At 39.7% G+C, this 21948-nt stretch overlaps 1 protein-coding gene across 11 annotated transcripts in view; it reads right to left on the reverse strand.

The window, feature by feature from the left end:
• Positions 1-18036: 18036 nt before the first annotated feature.
• LOC128741304 (nuclear receptor coactivator 3) overlaps positions 18037-21948 on the reverse strand; it is a 365971-nt gene continuing 362059 nt past the window's right edge. For all 11 annotated transcript variants that reach the window (XM_053837025.1, XM_053837024.1, XM_053837023.1 and 8 more), the window contains one exon: positions 18037-20453. In XM_053837025.1, coding sequence (XP_053693000.1) covers positions 20425-20453 — 29 coding nt within the window. In that variant the 3' untranslated portion in view covers positions 18037-20424. The remainder of the gene's footprint in view (positions 20454-21948) is intronic.

Below are 21948 nucleotides of genomic sequence, written 5' to 3' on the forward strand. Positions count from 1 at the left end.
AATGGAAAAATTTGTGAACTAACACTGTAAGGATGAAAATTGTAAGACATCGAGTTAAAACAACCGATCGCTGAATAAACCCGATTTATGATAATGAAAAAAAAAATGTATGTAATGAGTCGTTATTGCAAGCTCTTTGTACATTTTAGTATCCGAACACCCAGCTAAGCTATTAATCCTCTGGTGCCCGAGCGACGCCTTTTAACGGGCTAGACCGAAATCTCTATTTATCTCATCACTGTTACAATGATAAGCTTGATTGTAAACTGATCACTAACTCCTCCTCATCGTACACTCAAAATAATCCACACGTCCTTTCCACGTGAAAAATCACGTAAATTTCTCTACAAGGATTTACGTGACTTTCAGGTGATTGTTATTGGGAAAAATAATAACATCTATCTGATTTTCACGTTAACGCATTAGTATGCGTGCAAACTACCTAAAAATCACGTAAATAGTACAGGAAAAGCTGGATGGAAAATATTCACATAACTTTTCAGGTAACTTCGACGTGAAATATATTTTGAGTGTACAATCTGGGGTGACATTGCGCATCTCGTTTCGAGTGATTTTCGTTCGTTTCGACCACGTTAAACAAATGGGCGTCTCGAACGAAAATCACTCGAAACGAGATGCGCAATGTCACCCCTGATTAAAACTAATTCTAGACGCCCCTCGTGCGTTACCGGCACACCTCTTGTGGTAGGAACTGAAACCATTTGACATAACTTTGTTTACATGTTTATAAAGAATAACAGTTACTGGTCAAGTTTCGTCAGAACTCAGAATACTCCAGCGTGTTGTGGAACGGTAAATTGAAGCTCGCAAACGCAGAGTGGTCTGTATCAAAGTTGACTAAAGTGATAAAAATGCTAAAATCAACAGTGAGTAATGTTCTGAAGGGTTATGAGGAGAATCTAGGTGTGGAAAGGCGGTAAACAACTTGCAAGAAAACCAGAACAAGCGATCGAGAGCTGAGGAGGAAGATGTAGAGGTGCGTTAGGTTCAATCCTGGCATATCCATCCGGGATTTGGCTAGAAGGTACGATGCCAACTATTAAACTATGCGGAATATCCTTGCTCAAGTAGGTTATAGATCTTACAGCGACAATAAACATATGAATCGATACTAGAAACAGAATTTGGTAGCCAAGAAACGTGGTGAGGAGTTTGGACGAGCAAGTTTTGACGAAATTAAATGGATGTATTTTGATGGACAACGAAATCTACGTGAAAATGGCTTTCAAGCAATATGTCGGTAGGTTTACATTCTAACTCGGCTTGGCGATGTGCCAGGTATACTGTAACAGATTTTCCTAAATTATCATAACGCACAAACTAGGTTCGACATTTCTACGAGACATTTTCCTTAATTGTCCTAACTTACAAAATCTCACATTTCTACGACTCTCATTCCAGTTGAAATTGGACCTGGCTTGCTTCATGTAGGCATAAGTTAGCTTATCCATATTCCCACAATAGATATGCCTAACCTAGGTTGCGTCATTTCACATGCCACTCTCTAAACAGTTCTATTAAACGCAAGTGCGGCAAGCTATTCAGAACATTTATGTCCTTAAGCACCAACATGTTCATTCAATAATCGATGCCACATGGTGTCACAATACAACGGTCGCATGGCATCAAATTTCTGAAGGACTCCTAAGACGTTATGAAAATATGTTCTTTCTTTCTTTTGCATGACCTAGCCAACAGCGCTCTGCACACGGCAACTGCATTGCATCCATATGTGCATGTTTTGCATGTCTCTTTTGTCTCAATCCATGACGACACATGATTGATCGATCATGTTCATGTGAGTCATGTTTTACATTATCACATGGGCACATCAAACAGGCAGGTATAAGTTCGTGTTTGCTGATAAATTTGCAAAAAAGACCATGATCTGGCAAGGAATACATATGTAGTTGTTGACTGTAAACTGAGACTGAGATCCAAATTATCCGAAGTTTCGACCTAATGATTTTTTTTTGGGTAATTGTCAAACAAGGACTTCGACGAAGCGGGAAGACAGTCAATAGTGCTAAAGAAATGCTTTCAACGTGTAAGTAACATTCAGTTGCATATTCAACTGTGCGGGGTATTGACATAGGTATTTTGAGTTCAATTAAGAAAAAATTAGATTTTATTAGAATCTCAGAAATGCAATGAAGTTATACTGTGAGTGCCTTCTAGCAATGGCCACCCCACCCATAGTTTTGTTATTGTACTTTTCAAAACAAGTAGAAGGTGCAACAGTGTTTCTTCCATGGATACATAAAACCTGTCATACCTTTCATCTCACTTCAAGACAAACTTGTTTGTAAACAATGTTTTTAGTTTCACCACCAGAAGCAAGTATGCACAAATTATTGGCCGAGCCCACTCTGGAACATGCCACATAAAGTTGACCATGGGAAAAACATGGTGTTCAGATCAATTCCACACTGTTTCAATGATTGCCCCTGTGACTCAAATAGAGTCGGCCAGCAACACTTAGCACTAATGGTCGAACACTTTTTATACGGGTCACTTTGATTCAGCGCATAATTACACTTGACAAATCTACAGCTGCGAGCATTACCGTTTAGTGTTCGTATTTTGATTTTTTCTGTTGTACGGATAAATTGTTACAGTCATGTGGTCGTTACTCCCCCTTCCTGTCAGCAACCTCCTGTCATCAGCTCTCTCTTTTGTTCCACCGTCACTTAAGGAAGAACCGTCCAAACATTTCGGAGTCTTCTCCCTGTTACTCCCCCCTCGTTTGTCTACCCCTTCAATTCTGATTCCCTTATATCAAGGAACATGTATGAAAGTTCGATAAAGAATGGTCAAGGCGTTTCGGACTTATCATCTCCCCAATATTAGTCCCCCCTTTGTCAACCCCCGTGGTAATTCCCTGACGCCAAGGAACATGTGTGCCAAGTTTGAAAAAGAACAATCAAGGCGTTTCGGAGTTATGCCCCCCTCCCTATTAAGGACCCTCCCCCCATAACAGGGAACTTCCTTCCTTTGTTTTTGTTAACCTTCCAGTGCTGATTCTCTTATGCCAAGGAACAATTGTGCCAAGTTTGATGAATAACCGTCCAGGCATTTCGGAGTTATGGCCTCCCCCCCTGTTACGAACCTCCCCCCTTTGTCATCCTCCTAGTGCTGATTCTCTTATATCAAGGAACATGTGTGCCAAGTTTGGTGAAGATCGGTCAATGCGTACTGGAGGTATGGTGGAACATACAAACATACAAACAAACAGCAAAGGTCACTGTATTCTATAAGTGTTTAAGCAGTCAACGAATGCAGTGTAAATCAGCTACTTCACATAATAGTGTCACAAGCAGCTTAGGCGCATCTTCACTATCTCCACAACCCACTAATATTCTCAATAATTGTGCTATACTAGCTGAATAAACGATTTGTCATCTTAATAAAAAAAGCCCTCTCAAGAAACATTTATGCGCTGATTAAACATTTTAGCAGCCATTATTATTCAGCCATAGCTGAATATACATTGAATAAAATTTATGTAAATAGTTCTACAATATTTACTCAGTCGAAATTGGAGAACTTATACAACCTATTCCGTTTGAGGCAGAAAAAACATTTGTTCTGCAATTATACCGCCCTTTATATAACCTATGTGCGCCTTGTTTCCGGCTTTGCGCAAATTAGTTACTTGAAAACGCGTGAAAGCCTCTATTAAGCTCCATTACAGCTTCGAAAGCAGCTATTAGCAAGCCCGAAGCTTGATAAAATCATCAGATTTAGATGTTTAAGAGCTGAAAAAAGGTTTTTATTTCTAAAACTAACCCATAGTTCAGCCACAAGTTGAATGAATTCAGCTATAAAAGCGTTTGATTAGCCTGAAATTGTTACTAGGGTAGCTGCTTTCAAAGCTGCAATGGAGCTTAATAGAGGCTTTTACGTGTTTTTAAATAACCAATTTGCACAATGCTGTCAATTCTATTTTTAGAACGAGAAATAGTTTTTCAATGCTTTTTCAGTCGCTTAATCAACGTCTCATCAACCTTTATGCAGCAAAAAAAAACTTGTATTCGTATATGCAAGCTAATTAAAAATGAATGTCGTCATCTTCGGGAATTGAACCTCCGTCATCTAAAATTAAAAACTTTCTAATTAAATTCTACTACTCATAGTTCTACTACTTCATCAGTGTCTGTTTTCGAAAAATCTTGCAATTGCTGTTTAAAAAGCAAAGCCTGGGTGCTAATTCCGTTTTTGAAATTTGACCTTCTGTTTTTATACGACAGACTTCGCAACCAGCTGTAAGAATACAGGACAGTGCGGGGACAGTGCAACGATCCTATTGACTCTAACAACCTCTCCCAGCCGAGGTTCGAACATACGACGATTGGCTTATTAGACCAGCGTCTTACCTCGAGGCCAACTGGGAAGCTATTGCTGCAATTGCTGTTTACTAGTTGGTTTAAGGCATAAAGTAAGTACTTAAATTGTGTTTGACCAAGCGATGTTTAAGCTACTTTAAGTTTTTCAAACCAGCTTTCCTCCAAAGCTGATAAACAAGCTTAATAGTCGATTTTTCTGCTAAACAATCCGCTTCTAAACAGCCATAAACATCAAACCGTTTTACGGTTGCTTAAAGGTGTTAAAGTTGCTTTATAAACCAGTAGAGGGTTTCATAAGGCTCACAGCTTTCAAACTACTTTAAAGCTGCTTAAGGGTGTTAAAGCGGCTTTACAAACTAATACCAAGCTTTAATTCGGTTCACTGTACACATACTGTCAGATCACAGAATTTCGCAAGTCGACTGGCAGCAAACATATGTGTCAGTTATCGACATCATCGACTGCTTCAAGTGTAAAAATATTTTCACTGTCTGTTCTGCAGATGCAGATGGGGCGGATTAATAGAACTCACCATATGATGAGTGCTCATGGATCAGAAGATGGCGGCTCAATTCCCGAAAGATGACGACATGCATTTTTAATTAGCTTGCATATACGGATTCAAGTCATTCGAAATTTAAAATATAGCATACGACGCCATAGCAAAATAAATATGACGCGTTCTATTTTTTTTAAATCTAAAAATAGATTATTTTGTGGCTGCATAAAGGTTGATGAGACGTTGATTAAGCGACTAAAAAAGCATTGCAAAACTATTTTTCGTTCTAAAAATGGAATTGACAGCATTGCGCAAATTGGTTATTTAAAAACGCGCAAAAGCCTCTATTAAACTCCATTGCAGCTTTGAAAGCAGCTACCCAAGTAACAATTAACAATTGTCAAACGCTTTTATAGCTCAATTTATTCAACCTGTGGCTGAACTATGGTTTATTTTTCGAAATAAAACCTTTGTTCGTGATCGTCGTTAGGGTAGGCCGGTTACTACGGGTCTGCCTTCTTCACAATAAAATAAAACAGTGGATTGCGCCAGATTAAAAACGGAGGCTAGGAGGATTGGGTTACAAATTAATGCATCGAAAACCAATTATATAGTAGGAAGCGGCTCCAGAGTAAGCAACGTTTGCCTCCCATGGACAGTGACTACTGATGGCGATGAACTGGAAGTGGTTGATGAGTTCGAGTATTTGGGATCTCTGCTCACCGCCGAAAATAATACGAGTAAGGAGATTCAACCACGCACATATGTTGGAAGTCTAGCCTACTTTTTCTTCTGCAAAACGCTTTGATCAAAGAGTATACGCCGCCGCACAAAGCTGACGATCTATTTTGGCGGAGTACAAACGGATAGCGACGAGTGGCGGTGGCATATGAATCACGAGTTGCAGGCACTACTTCGGGAGATTCTCATCGTATACCTTGTGAAAGTTGGGAGACTACAGTGGGCCGACCAAGTCGCAACCCAAGCTACAATGTAAGTTTTATTGCACGTTTATTGCGGTTTTCATGACCAATTTTGGTCTTAAATGCCATTATAAGAGGGTAATAAAACCCAAATTGTTACTTGGGAAGAATGCCGGACGACTGTGCAGTGAAATCCTTTCTCTTCAGGAACCCCTCCGGCACCAGGAATAGAAGGGCGCAACATGCTAGGCAGCTCGACCGGGTTGAAACCGACTTGCGTGTGTCGAGACGCGCAACGAATTGGCGACGAGTAGCCCAGGACCGAGCACAGTGGAGAGGAATTTTTGATACGGCAAGAGCTACTCCGGCTCTGTGGTGGTAGAAGTAAGAACTAAGTAAGTTATGAGGCAGTATTTAAATCCCTTTGGGTTGCATTTGAATTGCATTGGTAATGCCCATTGGTTGCCTGGGACTGCTGACCTCGACTCGACCTCGACATACTGTCACTGCCAGAAATCATTTCGACGATGTATGAAAGAGGCCACAACAATGTGTCAGTCATCAGCTGCAAATAAGCATTGCAAGCACTATAAGAAAGTTAGCAGTAAAGTAGCCGTATATTTTGCCAAAATATTGGTTACCTGGGAATTGATCACTGCCTCCCATTACTCGCCAATAGGTGGCGAAAGGGCACGAAAAAAGCTTATTTGACCCCGCTGTGACAGCAAACAGGTTTCTTGGTTTTGCGGATGCCGTCAATGTCATTGGGATCGACCACAGGGCTGTAGAAGAGGTCTTTAGGTTTTCGAAGCGAGAAGCTGCGAGATTGAAGTTCGTCATCAAGTTTAGATTTTGCAATCAGCACCAGAATCGTCAATTTGTTATACAGCAACTGCTGAGACATTATACCTTCAGATGGCGATAAAAGCTAGAACCGTCTTGTATTACGATTTATTTCCTCAGTTTTGAATCAAATATATAATAGTATAATTTTAATTACAATGTTGTATTCATGTTTATCTTTAAATATACTGCAGTAATATTCGGTAGAATGAAGTTCAGATTAATCAAGTATAATATTGTGTATATATACTTACACTTCTAGCACTATTTTTTCTGGTTTTCCTTTTTTCTCCTTCCTACATGCTTGTTGTTTGCTTTCATCTCTTTATCGTTTGTGAGTTCTATTTATTCGGTACTAAATATACTTTTGTTCGTGTGCTTTGTATGAGTGTTCTACCTTTGAATCCCTGGTTGTAGAAAGAAAAAACAGAACCAATTTCATTCTGGCGTAAACTTTATAATAACACTTTATACATATTTTTTCTTCTTCTTTGTATCGTCCACTCTCCCAGGGATGCGGGTTGAGTAAATAAATCGTGATCAATTATAGTTTGTTATGGTAACAGATTTACTGACGAGTGTCGCTTGTAGTGTTCAACAAAAAACGTAGTATCCAAGTAGTGATAACAGTAATAATCATGATAATAATCATAATAATAATAATGATAATATTGTGATTGACGGCCACCTGCCGGGATTTTTTTCTCCCGCAACGGGACATTCTGCCACATTTATGTACATAATAAACATTACACATTAATTTCTACTGTAGTACACAGCCCACCATTAACTGATCGCAGCTCTGGTCACCCCCCTTTTTGTTTGCGCAAAGTCTGAGTAAAATATCATTCGTATACAAATTCCGGGGTTGTTGTTGACCTTTCCGGCACTAAACGTCACGCTAAATAATCTGATGGTGTCCGGTAGACTACCTTAAAGTGGGGTTGAAATTTGATTTACCTAATATCTAGTTCACATTTTTCTTTCTTTCTCAGTTAAAACGCCAATTATAGTTAATTTTGATTAGATTAAAACAGTGTTCGTTTTTTTTTGACAAAATTGCACTTGACTTTGATTACATTTTAACATTTTTTTTGCTCAAATTTACACCTTGAAACAATAACACATTTTACAGACTTTTTGTTTACTATCATTCCAATCGAAAAAACTTTTCCAATGTTTTTGTTAATGACCGGAATTGTTCGTTAGTTGGTTTTTAAAAAAAGTTTTAGGCAACAATCACCGTGCATCTTCAATGTCCAATCGTTGATTTCGGTTGGGTTTTTTCTTCTTCTATTGGTTGGTTAGTTAGCCAATCTCGGTAGTGTAGATAAATTTACATTGTGTTTACATCTAGCCCTACGTATTACACCTTAAATCCTACAGTTTTGAAACAGTTTCGCAATTTAGCTCCGAAATAAAGCAAAAACACCCGCATCAGATCATTTTGCACGACGAGGTTCAACTCTCAGGGGTGGGTGACCAGAGCTTACTCGTTTGCTCTTCTATTTACAACTCTCCTACAACAGTTTTATTTTTCTTGTTCGGCCTTATATTGTGTTCTGCTTAAGCAAACATGCGTTTGTAATAATTAACTGTTTTTTTTTGGTTATTTTTCTTTTTTTGCAGACATTTGGCATGTTACAAAATAAAATCTCAAAGTGATCCCAATTGTGGTCAACAGCATTAATATCGACATTTGTAATGTTGTGTCCGAATTTTGTTGGTTGGTTTGTTTGTTTGTTTGCTTTGTTGTTTTTTGTTCGACGTGAGGTTCTGCACCTTTAGAACATTAAGTACATTTTTTCACATTCATATACGAGAGATTAAATATCTAGAGATGTTTTGAACTGAAAGGTTTGTTTCATGTGATTTGCACATTGAACATTGATGGTTAGTTAAACAGGATGTTCTTGGCTCCGCAGACTGTAGAATTGGTCAATAGAAGCGAGTGTAGGTTTTAAAATAATCATTCCAGTTCAATCCAGTTTCGTCTAATCCACACTTTCACAGGCTCATAATTTTCGTCTATTGTTTCAGGAAAAAAAAACTAAATTTATACTGATAATGCAAATTTGTACGATAATTCAAATAATCCACTCGAAGTTTAATGTGCCTGAGTGGATGCAAGGATCGTTGCATTCTTCTATTTAATATGGGCAGTGTTTTAATTTACGTTTTCTGTTGTCTGTCACTTGTGTGTGTGTGGTTTATTCGCTTAAACATTCGTTCGGAAAATGGTTATACCAGCGAATTTATTTTCCTTCTACTGGGCACCGACTATCAAAATTTTATACAATTTTCCTCCCGGTTTTAATTTTTTTTGTTTGCGTTGGCTACTTGGTTTAATTAGGATTTGAACTTTTTTTTAATAACAGTATTTCGAGTAAATGGCTGATTCGTTAAACGGTTGATTTTCTTCTGGTTTGTCTACTTTTCTCACTATACAAAATGACAAAATATTAACCGGTATATAATCTGTTGTAATCTGCCTGCCTGACTGATTCGGCATCTTTAGCAATAAGCACGCATTTGTTTCTTCATATATTTAATGCTGGTAGAAAAATAGAACCTCTCTGTTTTGTTTTGTTTAATTAGTAATTTAGCGATCGTGAAACTGTTGCGCTATATTATTATTTTTTTCAGCTTGTTTTTTGTTTGTTTGTTCGTTTACTATGATTAGTATTTGATTTATATGACCGTGTTTGTGATTCCAGAAGCTAACTTTTACTCATTATGTAACACAGTAAACAATTTCCCTAATTTTAATGCGATTTGTGGTTGTCAGTTTTTTGAATGGGTTTGTTTATTTTCTTTTCTTTTTTTGTTGGTTTGTGGCGCGTGTGTAAATATGAAGATTTTCTCTATTTTTTACAATTCTGCTCAGGTTATGTGCTGTTCGGTTGTTAGACTAATCGGTAAAGTTATTACTTCAATGTTGCTTTAATAGGATTTTTTTCAAACTCTGGATATATACAAATACGTACACAAATTATAAAAATAAGTAATTAACAAAAATAACAATAGAAAACAAAGAAAATTGAAACATAGGTTTCATTTCATGATTATGGTTGATACAGAGCTGCTTTCTTGATTAGGAGAAAAAGTTTCGTTCTTGAGTTTTTACATGTTTTACATGTTCATCTGACTCACAACTTCAAACGTTTCTGTACATTTGTGAGCAGAAAATGAAAAACACATTGTTTGCCATCGGTAATGTCTAACGGTACTGATTTACAAAGGTTTCCGGGTGCTGAATTTGTCAAACGTTTGCCATACGTTTTTCTAGAGCATTCAAAAGCGGAATTATTCCTGCGCAACAAAGAAATGCTTACGTAAACGCTAAGTAAACATTAAAGTGGGATTTACAAATTACACCAGCTTGCAACATAGACTACACTTGATTTTATTCCATCAATTATTTTTAAAAAAATGCTGTGACGCTCTTTGGTGAACTGTGACTGTTTGCTATCATTTCGTAATCGAATAAACTTTCCCAGATCCCTGAAAGAAGTCAATGTTATTCGCGGTATTCACGAAAGAAAATTGTGGTGAGACTACCGTGCAGTTACCTCCTTGAATGCATCTAAACTGTTTGAAATTCTTAAAACCGATGATTACATCTCCCGTGATCAGCACTAGGCTGGATGATTTGCTTTCACTGATCTCATGGAATTTAGATCGTACTGTATGCGAAGTATGGAAAAAGGTGTTCAAACCGACTTGGTATACATTGACCCGAAAGACACCTTCGACTTTGTGAATAACAGTTTGTAAACTTTGTGAACTAGTTGAAATCAAGGTTAACTCACCTTGGTTGAAATTATACCTGGAGAATCATCGCCTCTCAGTGAGCGATGCCTCTTCTAGTAAATTTGGCAACCAATCGGGTGCTCCACGAGGAGGCAACCTCGGACCACGGTTGGCTTCCTTATTCTTTAACGACAGTTGTGCTGTACTTCCACAAAGATACAGACTTCTTCAAGCCAAATTCAGACGGTAAGTTTTGAGATACCTTTCTTGGTAAAATAATCTAGAACATCTGCCGTATCAAGACGACCGAAACCTACTCAATATTGAAAATCTCGGAGCGTAAAATTTCGTTGGTTTTGTAATTAGTGCGACTAAAAAGTAACGGTAGGTAGCTTCCACAATACTCTCGTTGGTGCATTTAACTCGATTTGATGGTGGAAGATGGGGCAACCGATGTTGGATGTTGGAATATTCGAAATAGCATGGTGCCAGTGTGTGCTGTTTATCGGCGAAGCGTCGATTCGGATGACCTAGTAACGATCCTCATATCGAGTATTTCTCATTCATTGGTTGTCGCCAACGATGCATTCGAAGGGCTTAGCGGACCAACTAACGCAGAATACTTTCAATGCGGTAGAATGCATTATTGTAGTGGGGAATTTATACTATAGAGCAGAATTTTAAGGAACTTCAATCACACGACATTTGGTTGGTATTCGATACGTCTCGCCTCGCGCCAGTTTCCAAACACACTAAGCTGTTGTTAAAGGAACAATACATCACTTTACTTGTATTTTGGATTACGTTAAATAACTTTAAATCATCTGCAAAAGCGAGGTGTGGTACTATAAACATTCGCGGACCCAGGTGACTACCTTGTGCAATCCCGGAAGTAGCAGGAAGCAAATCGTTGATCTCAACAGTTCGACACCAATTTTCATATTCAGAGTTTGTCCCGTTAAGTACGACATTAGCCAGTTCGACAGATTACCGCTAAAACCGTAACGGTCTAACTTAGTGGCAGCGAGGCGAAAAAATGGTCAAAAAGAACATCGTTACTTGCGGCGTCTGTTGCTTGCCCTGTACCGCGCAATTCGACGCAAAATATAATGTTTCTGCTAATAAGCTCAACATATTGGTCTCGTTATTGGACATTTCGCTACTCAATTTCATAGTAGAAGGCAGATCTGACCAGGTAGTGAGGAACTAGCTTGACAGTGGCGCTGGACAATATGCCAGCTCGGAAGTAATATCGCTCTAGCTGCTGCTATAGTTCTGAGTTCATGATTCTTCCTCTGCCTTCAAATTCAGTTCTCCCTCGTGCTGCCGAAGATCGTTCTGAACCCTCGTCTTTCAAACACTAGGAGCGCTCGTAGATCTTCCTCGTGCTTTGTCCACGTTTCATGTTAGTTGAAAACGACCGGTGATGATTATGAGCGTCTAGAATGGGTCGTTCCCCTCGTTTCAATAACCGCTCGCTGGATCACACCTTCAATAGCGATATTATACAACATCCAAGACAGTCTCCCAGTTGGCCTCAAGCTGCGACACAGGTCTAACAATAGGGTAACCATATCGGTCCAACTAAAAATCAAGACGTTTATCGTCCAAACATGCGAATGAAGATACATATAGATTCGGCAAATTGACCAACCTAATCTCTCTCGGTATGTTTAGCCTACAGAAGGTGTAAGTCAAACAACGATAGCCAAATATGATTATCGTGATGATGACACTGTTTTCCTGATATCGCTGGTACATCCTTGTGACGTGGCTGGACTACCATAGCCCTCGACTTTCACCAGGTGTACGATACTCAATTTTTAGATCGGCGTAGATTACCTTCCCCATGACCTCATCCTTCCACTCCTCCGATAGCTATTCATTATTCGCAATGCTAACAATCAACCAATATAGACAAGTGACCGGCTTTTCCGGTTCCATTTTAATTAGCTCCGCTCCGGCGTATTCATCCCCAACCAATTTATTGTTCTTTAGCTACTTCATTGTTTCCTTAACTTTGCCTATCGTTGGGGATGGTACCTTTTCCACGTTTGTCGCTCCGTCGAAATTGCTTTTCCCGCTGCCATGGTTCTCTAGCTCCACTTGGATACCATGCAGGTGTTCATCGAAGTGTTGATTCTACATTTCGGTCACCTCATGATCGTGCCTTAAGGTTTAAGATACAGCCATTTTTATCCCGACACCTCAATTTCTATCAAGTTTCAATTTGTATACGCTGAAAAATTTGATTTCAAAGCTTCCGTAAGGTTTTGAACAGATTTGGCAAAGTACCAGTACAACCGGAAAGCATTTCCGTGATTTGGACTCCTTCATTTGGACTACCAAACATTTTTACTGTGTCAAATCAGTCACGAAATTGACCTGATTGCTTAATTCGGGATTCCAAGTGGACCAGACTTGGTTCTCTTGCTATACCAAATAAGTCTGTGGCTCATTAGTGAGAGGCAAAATTTACGCATGGCGAATTATTCAGTAGAATGAGGGTATATGTGTTACAAAAAATTGGAAGGATTGCAGATTTAGATTCAAGCGGGTGATGCTCGTGGTCTTTCAAATAAATTAAAATTTGTCAAATTTTGGAATTTTGCTCTTACACAACAGTATAACAGTATTTTTTTAAATTGGATTATAGTAGTTTTAACAACCTGGGTCATTCGTGATTTCGGCGAGGGCCATTTGTTACTTATGAGTCGGAAGGACTACGACAATCGACCCCAGTCCCTTGTCGAACCACTGGGGACTATCCGGAGTTGAGCTCCGAAGGCCTCTTTTTATGGCTAGCTCGAGCGTGAGGTCCGGACGCTCAAGGTCGGCTCTGGGACAATATGTGACACCAATCGGAAGTCCAAACACCGTCTTTTTAACAGCCGGCCGGCTGATGCTGGATCTGTATCGGTGCTGAATCTTTCGAAGACGAAGTCCGAGAGCAAGCTTCGCGCTGGGGCTACTGTCCGTTCCGTAGGGGGACGAAAGCTGTGGGCCAACTTCCTGGCCTAACTAGGTCAGCGTTACTCCCGCTGACACTCGGCTCGGTTGAAAAGGACTGTGGCTTGCTAGCCACGCGGTTGGCTTTGAGCGAATCAACAATAACCGTTCTCGGCATAAGAGGCGTGAATGCTAACCACTATTCCTCTCCATTGTACTCGGTCCAGCGCTACTCGTCGCCAATTCGTTGCGCGTCTCGACACACGCAAGTCGGCTATAACCTGGTCGAGTCATCTAGCACGTTGAGTCCCTCTATTCTTGTTGTCGGTGGGGTTCTTGAAGAGAACAGATTTCACCACACAGTCGTGCGTCATCCTTGCGACATGGCCGGCCCACCGTAGTCTCCCAACTTTAGCCAGGTGTACGATGGGAATCTCTCCAAGCAGTGCCTATAGCTCGTGATTCATACGTCTCCGCCACTCTCCGCTTTCCGTTTGTACTGCTAAAAATAATCCGCAACATCTTTCGTTCAAAAACGACAAGTGCACGTATGTCGTCCGTAAGCATAGTTACTGTCTCAAGTCCGTAGAGGACTACCGGTCTGATTAGCGAATTTGTACATCGTCAGCTTTGTGCGGTGGCGTATGCTCCTTGATCGAAACGTCTTGCAGAGGGAAATGTAGGCTCGATTTCCAGCTTGAATGCGTCGTTGGATCTCCTTACTCGTATTATTGTCAGCGGTGACGGAGCGGAGATCTCAAATATACGAACTTATCAACCGCTTCCAGCTCATTGCCGTCAATAGTCACTGTCCGTGGGAGACAAACGTTACTTTCTCGGGGGCCTCTTCCTGCCATATATTTGGTTTTCGACGCATTAATTTGTAACCCTATCCTCCTAGCCTCCGTTTGTAGTCTGGCGTAGATTGCCCACGCCGTCCCGCGGTTTCCAGTAATGATTTCGAGGACATCTACAAAGGCTAGCAGTTGGCTACTCTTGCTGAAGATCTTTCCTCTCGTTTCGATGCCCGCTCGACGGATCACATCTTCAATAGCGATATTGAATAACATACAGAACAGTCCATCCCCTTGCCGTAACCCTCTGCGCGATTCGAAAGGACTTGAGACACATCACTCATTCCAAAGTAGCTTTGATCAGCCGCGTCAGTATGTCCGGAAAACCATACTCGTGCATTATCTGCCATAGCTGTTTGCGTTCAACGGTATCGTATGCTGCTCTGAAATCCACGAAAATATGATGCGTGGGCACGTCGACATTTCTGGAGGATTTGTCGGATAGTAAAAATTTGATCCGTAGTAGCACGGGCCCCCATAAAGCTCGCCTGATACTGCCCTTCGCGTGCTGCTCGAGCCAAAGATGCTGAATGCCGCGGTAGTTACACGGTCGCCCTTTTTGTAGATAGGACAGACTACGCCTTCCATCCACTCCTCCGGTAGTTTCTCTTCTTCCCAAATCCTTGAAATCAGCCAGTGAAGTGCCGTTGCTAGCGGTTCTCGGCCATTTTTGTAGAGTTCTACCGGGAGTCGGTCCTTTCCTGCGGCTCTATTATTCTTCAGCAAACCGATTTCTTGCCGGATCTCTTCGAGATCGGGAGCCGGTACGCTGGTGTCGTTTGTAGGTACTCCGAGCTTAACTTCCATTGCGTCTCCTGCTGCTATATCGCCGTTGAGGTGGTCATCGAAGGTCATCGAAGAACTGCTTCCACCTGTCGGCCACCTCGCGCTCGTTTGTGATTAGATCCCCTCCCTCGTCTCTACACATGTCTGGTTTTGGTGTGTGGGCCTTGCGAGTTTGGTTCATCTTCTCGTAAAACTTGCGGGTGTCATTAGCCCGGAATAGTTGTTCTAGCTCGTCATGATCTCTGTCTTCCTTCTGGCGCTTTCTCCTCCTCAGGATCGTGGTCAACTCATTCCTCGCTCGTCGATACTTGGCCAAATTCTCTCTCGTGGATATGCTTAGATAGTTTTCCCAAGCTCTTTTTTCCTCTCTATCGCTTCTTGGCATTCCCCGTTATACCAATCAGTTCGTGCACTGGAGGTTTCCACACCTAGCACCGCGGTTGCGGCCTCGTTGACGACCGACCGTATTCTACTCCATCCGTTTTCGAGTGTCGAAGCATCTAGCTCCACAGCGGAAGGCAAAGCTTCATCCAGTACATGCGCGTAGTTTTCAGCAGTTCGCGGGTTATCTAGTTGCCGAATGTTTAGCCGAGGAGGGCGACTTTGTCACGAAGTATAAATCGTCGATGGTTTTGAGCGCACATGTACTGTTACTAGTCAATATCCGCACTCCGTAGGGAGCGTACGTTGGTGATGTTCAACTAGGGAACAACATCATTACCAAAAATGATATCATTATTCCAGGCTCTAAACTGCTGGACTGGGAAATTGCTCGGGCATAGCTTGGAGACTCTTTATTCTAGGTAAGACCGAGTTTGGAATGCGAAAATTTTTCAGCGTATCACTAAAATAGGATTTAAAAAAAGATGCAGGGCTCATTCTGTAAGTCACGTCCAGCAACTCGACTCAACTCAGTCACTGTCGAATGTCAAGTACGAAAAAATGGACAGCATTACGACTCAATGCATGACCAAAATAAAACAATCTCAGGTGTCACCTGCTGACAGTTGAGTTAATATAGCTTTTTAGCGGGCGACTCAGTCGAGTTACTCGACTCGCAACGTGTCGCGTGTGATTTGGGCCATATTCTATAAGTCACGTCGAGCAACTCGGCTCGACTCAGTCACTGTCGAGTGTCGAGTGCAAGAAGAACAGGCAGCATAGCGGCTCAATGCACGACCAAAACAAAGTTAGCTCAGGCGTCACTTGCTAACCGTTTAGTCACTTGCTTTTTGGCGGTGGACTCAGTCGAGTTACTCGACAAAATCGGGTCGCGTGTGATTTACATAATACCAAAAGTCAACTAGTCGAGCATAGTGACACTCGAAGTGACTTACAAAATAGGGAATACCAAAAGTAGACCAGTCGAGCAAAGTGACACTCGACGTGATTTACATGATATTCTCGAAACTTTTTACCATGAAAGCAATCTCGCGTAAAGAAATCGAATTGTTAATTTTTGAAGCATTTATTCATTATAATCAGTATAATGTATGATGACTATTTGTTTATGCTTTGCTAATAAAGGTTAAATGTTACTCCGCATCATCTGAAAAGAACTTAAGGCAATATTTAGGCTAAGGATATAGTACCTTATTTCGCTCTCTAAAAATAGATTAAATTTACCAATCTACCAAATTTATCCAATTCAGTTCCCAAGTGCTGAAAAAAGATGGGATGCCATGCCAATGTAAAAACCAAGCGAACTGGCAATTCTCGCGTAACTTTTCAAAAGGACCTAAGTAACATTGAGAGACTCTCTTTGGCGTCGCTCTCTTCTGATTATTACAATGACATGAATGCATTCCAACAAAAAAATTCCTCACGTTTAGCTAGATAATAACGCTAGCAACCGATTCATGCAAAGCTGGTGTTTTAAAGTGCATTTGCATTACCGTGGGAGGTTAAAGAGAAGAGGCACGAAGAGAATCTCTCATTGTTACTTAGGTCCTTTTGAAAAGTTACGCGAGAATTGATTGATCGTTAATTGAAACCTGAGAGAGAGGAGCCAGCTAGGATTGTTTTTGTGCAACGAACTGTCAGTGGAAACCGGGTAAGAACTGTTACTATGAACCGGGCTTGTTTGATTGAATAAAACGATGAACCTTCAAACACCTCGCGAACCCGACAATGCTGACTTGATTTAAATGGAACTATTCAAATTTCCTGCATCAAATAAAAAAAAAAAAATATATATATATAAGAAGAAGAAAACGAAAACAATCAATCTGTCAATGAGCTGGCTCCTCTCTTTCAAGTTGCAACCCTTCAGGAAGAGCAATCACTTCCCGATGTCTGATGAAGATGTATTCAACTTCTACAAACAAAAATCCTTGTCGGGTTCATTAGAAGAAACATAATCTGCATCCCCAAAACTCGCTGATGAAAGGCTGATTCCAGTAATCCTACCTCTAATAATGCTGGTCCACAGTCCGGGTTCTTTCATCATTTCTTGAACTTCCCTGACCGTTGTTAATCATTCTTAAAAATCAATTTTTCCCTCGCAATATGTACAGCAGTTTATGAATCGTTCCGGATTTGTTTCACTACAAACGGTAACGTTAAATTCCTGGTTCATTCATGAATAAATCCAACATTCCCACTTCCTCCAAACTTTATTTTATCCAAAATTTCAACTTCATCCAAAAAAATCTTTGAAACGAATGGTTTAAAAGGTTTCAACTAAAATGGACGAAAACATTGACTTAAAACTGATAACCAAATTGTAATGTGGTCTCGTTGGTAAATTTTTATGATGATTTAATTTTTCAATTAATGTTATGCAATCAAGAAATTTGCGGCAATGTAAAATTGACATTGAAGTGTCAGCTGAGTCCATTAGCAGCGGTCTACTTCGATTTCTCCTCAGTTTGGGTGGCAACTAGCAACGATTTCCTTTTCCCTTAAAAAGAATTGAAAAAGAAGTGATGAAAATAACAATAACATAATAAAAATGGCTTTTCTTTTAACATAACCTGGTAAATTTTAGAATAGGAGTAAAATAAAACAAACGGTTAGATATTTTTATTATTATTATTATAACAAAAATATATTTCGCCATCTTTTTTGCATAAAACACAAAATAAAACTAACCTCAACATGTAAATGTATAATAGCAATAATAATAAAAATTAAATTATTATATATCGTGTACGAATAAGATTAATAATAAAATCAAAAGTGAAGAAGAGGGGGAAGCTTTCCAACCTAGCAATTAATAAGTGAATTAAAGTAAACCATGTGTGTGTGTGTATTTGTTTGTTTGCGTATGGATGTTTTCATGATTGTGTGAGTGGTGCTTCGATTTGCTGAATTTTCACAGCAAACCACCACTCAAGTTCCGCTTCCGCTTCCGCTTTCATTCCATTTTGTGTAGTATGCAAATTAAATTAGTAACTCGCGCAGATAGCGTATATCGTATCAATAGTCTGTATCCCTTTTGCTGCTGTTGCGTTGCCTTTCCTCCTGCATGCTGACGTGTTTAACAGGTCGCTTTCAGCGAACTAAACCTGACTTTTTTTTTTCTAGTAGTTTGCAACTAACTTTACAAATTTTTTACATACAAAATATACAAATTCTTAACCTGTGACGAAAAGCCTGCTCTCATGAAGTGAGATGGTATGTTCTCGAAAATGTGATCGTTTGTAAGAAAATAAATAGCGCCGGAAGTGTTTTGAGAGCCTTCAGTCCCTGCGTTTTTCCAGAAGGGATTTACGTCTTGCAATAGAAATTGCAAAGAGGGTGAATTGTACAGAAAGGACATTTTTGCCAGTTAGTATTAGAAACATTTTCGCCAAGACAAATAGTGTATTTGATTGGGTTTAAGAGGTACCTACGTAGTTTCACGTCTCATCTAAACCTAGCCTACGCTCATTTATTTTTTCGGGCTTCGCTTGAAGCCGAAGCCAGTGCGGTGATTTTGACCCTACAAGCGGCTGTCCTCTCCCTTCGCGCTCCGGAGCGTGCTAATGTTTGCAATGTTTGCAACCGTTTTCCGACACCCGGCAGCAGATAACCTAGAGAGGTCGCGATCTCCCAAAATAAACAGAAAATAATTATCACAGCACACGTTCCCTCGATCGGTCGATCTGCCCTTGTCTTTCCCTGATGCACGCTTTATATGACATACGATACGGTGTTGAAATTTGTGTCAATAATGGTCCAGAGACTTGAGTATATTCGGGAGCGGCAGGAAGCTGTGCGGGAACCACCGTCGTCATACACCCACAGTAACTAATTTACATATACCTACACCACCCTGGGGCTTCTGGGCGATGGCAATTTTAGATGTTCTCACGTGTTTTTTTTTGTTTTTCTTAAACAGGAGCTAAACGTCGGTCAGTGATGAAAAATCATATGCAATTTAAGTTTTTATTCAACACGTTGTCCTCTACTAAAAACAAAACTATAGTTCAACAATTTGCTTGCTTTCAAAAGCTTGCCACATTTTTGTTTGTCGCAACCATTTTTTTTCATTCTTGCTTGTCGCTTGTGTTGGTTTTGTTAGGTTGTTTGTTCCATGTAAATGCGAAACCGTTAATTCATGGTAAGTTCATTTCCTCTAAATGATTTCCTTTAACTTTTCGAATTTATGTTGCTGACTTTTCCTCTTTTTTTTTTCGTTTGGGCGAACCTTTTTGCATTGTGAGGTTGCGCGTTCGTTTTTCGATACTTCCGCTTCAAGTATATGTTCAAATGTTTTTTTCTAGCTCCAATCGATCCCGCAGAAGGGTTGCCTCCTTCTGGCAATTGTTTAATTTTGATTCGTCACTTGTTGGTAATTCACTTTTTCTCTGCTTGTCGTGTTTCGTTTTTGTTGATTTTTGGTTAATTTAGATACAATTTCTATTATGATTAACATGTTTGTTTTCTTTTTCTTGTTATTAGTTTGAACTAATGTTAGAGGTATTTCTATTTTCCTTACTTTGTTTTGTTGTTTAATTTAGTTTTTCTTTTACTTAGTTAGCTTATGCCTTAGATCAACTTTATTCTGTATATATAGATACTTTAATTTATATACTTGGTTTACACTTTACAATAACTAATATTTACAGGCGCTATAACTTTTTTTTTGTTATTAGTTTCATATACTTCAGTTTTATATCATTTTGTTATTTGTTGCTTCTGGTTTTGTCCCACTATTTAACATCACATCTCATATCATTTCTTGTTTTTTTAACTTTTCTTGTAGTATCAGTGACTAACTTTTTTTTGTTTTTTATTTTTTTTTTTGATTTTTTAAATGCCAAATAAAATGGATACAAAACGCTGGTTTGCGCTAATTTACAAATAACCGAACCATTGAACGTTCATGATTTTTTTTTCTTGTCATTAAAATAAAACAAAACGGAAAACAAAACAACTGAACTACACTTACTAAACAAAGCTAAACAAATTTATCACTTTAATCCGACAGAAGTTTTTGCAGAAGGAGGGATGAATTTTTCGGGTCACCGACTCGTATTACCTCCGAAGAATTCTGAAATGGGAAAGAAACAAAGGAAGAAACGATGAAGATTGGTACGGGGCTTCCTTCTTTCTGCGAGGAGCTTGATTACCGTGGATGATCCTAGCTTTGTTACCATAGCAACATAACAGTTTTAGTGCAAATTTTCAATATTTTAGTACACGAAATAGGAACAATAACTAAAAGCTTTCATGATAGCACTACGTCCGGATCTGGCTAAAAGCTAGCATCGTCCACGGTTTACTTATATGTAGGACAATAATGAACGATTTTCGGATGAAGGATTCTAGAACGGACGTTGACGGTACAGTAAGCAAACGTGTGAAAACAAATAAGAAATAGCTGTGCAATGTTTGGTACAGATGTGACGAACGAGGGATGGGAAGGTGAGACGTTGTCATGATTAGTGGGTGGAAAAGCGTGAGAAACTGAGCAGAGCTCACAGCTGAACTAGGCTATGATACACATTTGCAAGTTATTTACAGAGATAAACCGGTGTAAATATTTCAAAAATAAGCCCCTATGGATTTGTGAGTCGTTTTGCGCTCACAAGAATGAGTTTCTATAAGCTGTTTGAAACTTTTTAAATAAGGTTTTTATGAATAAATTATATGTTTGTGCTCTGTTTCGCTAAGTTTTTTTAACTGCTCTGACAGAATTAATGGCCAGTGAATGTAACAATTAATTATGGTTAATGAAGGTTCAAACTACACAATTCTGATGAAACATTGGAAGTTTTGACGTATATTTTTTTAAATAGCAATTACATCTGAATATCCAATCTGCAACTGCAACTGACTGCTGAATAACTGCAGTTAGCACCGGAGGCTATCAAATACGGTGTTTCAAAAAACTATGCTACCCGAGTACGAAATTCCAAAGAAAATGCTCCTCCGACAATATATCCTCTCTCCCTTGCTTAGGAAGCGTCATTACAGCATTTGGCGAAGACGTCTGATACGTTTCTTTAACATCGCTAAATCAAAACAACAAATTCATGGAGTGCGTAATTTGCGTCTTATGTAAAGACAAATAGAGTTACCGAATATTTAGATTAAAAATGATCTCGATTATTAATTGAAACAAAGTGTCATTCACATTATGCTTATTTATTTGGGAGTTGAAAACGACTCTGAAGCCGACTACAATCATTTGTCGATGGAATTATCGAATATATTTTCAAGTTTGGGTATAAAATGGAGAGAGTTACCTGGAAGGAGCGTCAAATATAGCTCTGGCTCTCTCAAGCTCCCACCTAGCAGCGCCTCCACGCAGATCTAAGTCAAATGATGACGGTCGATGGCCTTACCCGGAAATGCTTCATGTACTTACTGAAGCAGCTAAGCTAGGAGGTGCGAACTAGAGCGGCTGTTCTCCATGTGAGGGGCGGCTCACACAGCGTCTGTCTCGAAACGGGCGGCTGAATATGAAATGCTGTATCCCGCAACTATACCTAAGATAACAGACCCATCAGCGGGTTGTAGGTATTGCGACCTCGGTGAGGTAG

This window comes from Sabethes cyaneus, chromosome 3 (genome assembly GCF_943734655.1).
Source record: "Sabethes cyaneus chromosome 3, idSabCyanKW18_F2, whole genome shotgun sequence".
Classification (NCBI taxonomy): Eukaryota; Metazoa; Arthropoda; class Insecta; order Diptera; family Culicidae; genus Sabethes; species Sabethes cyaneus.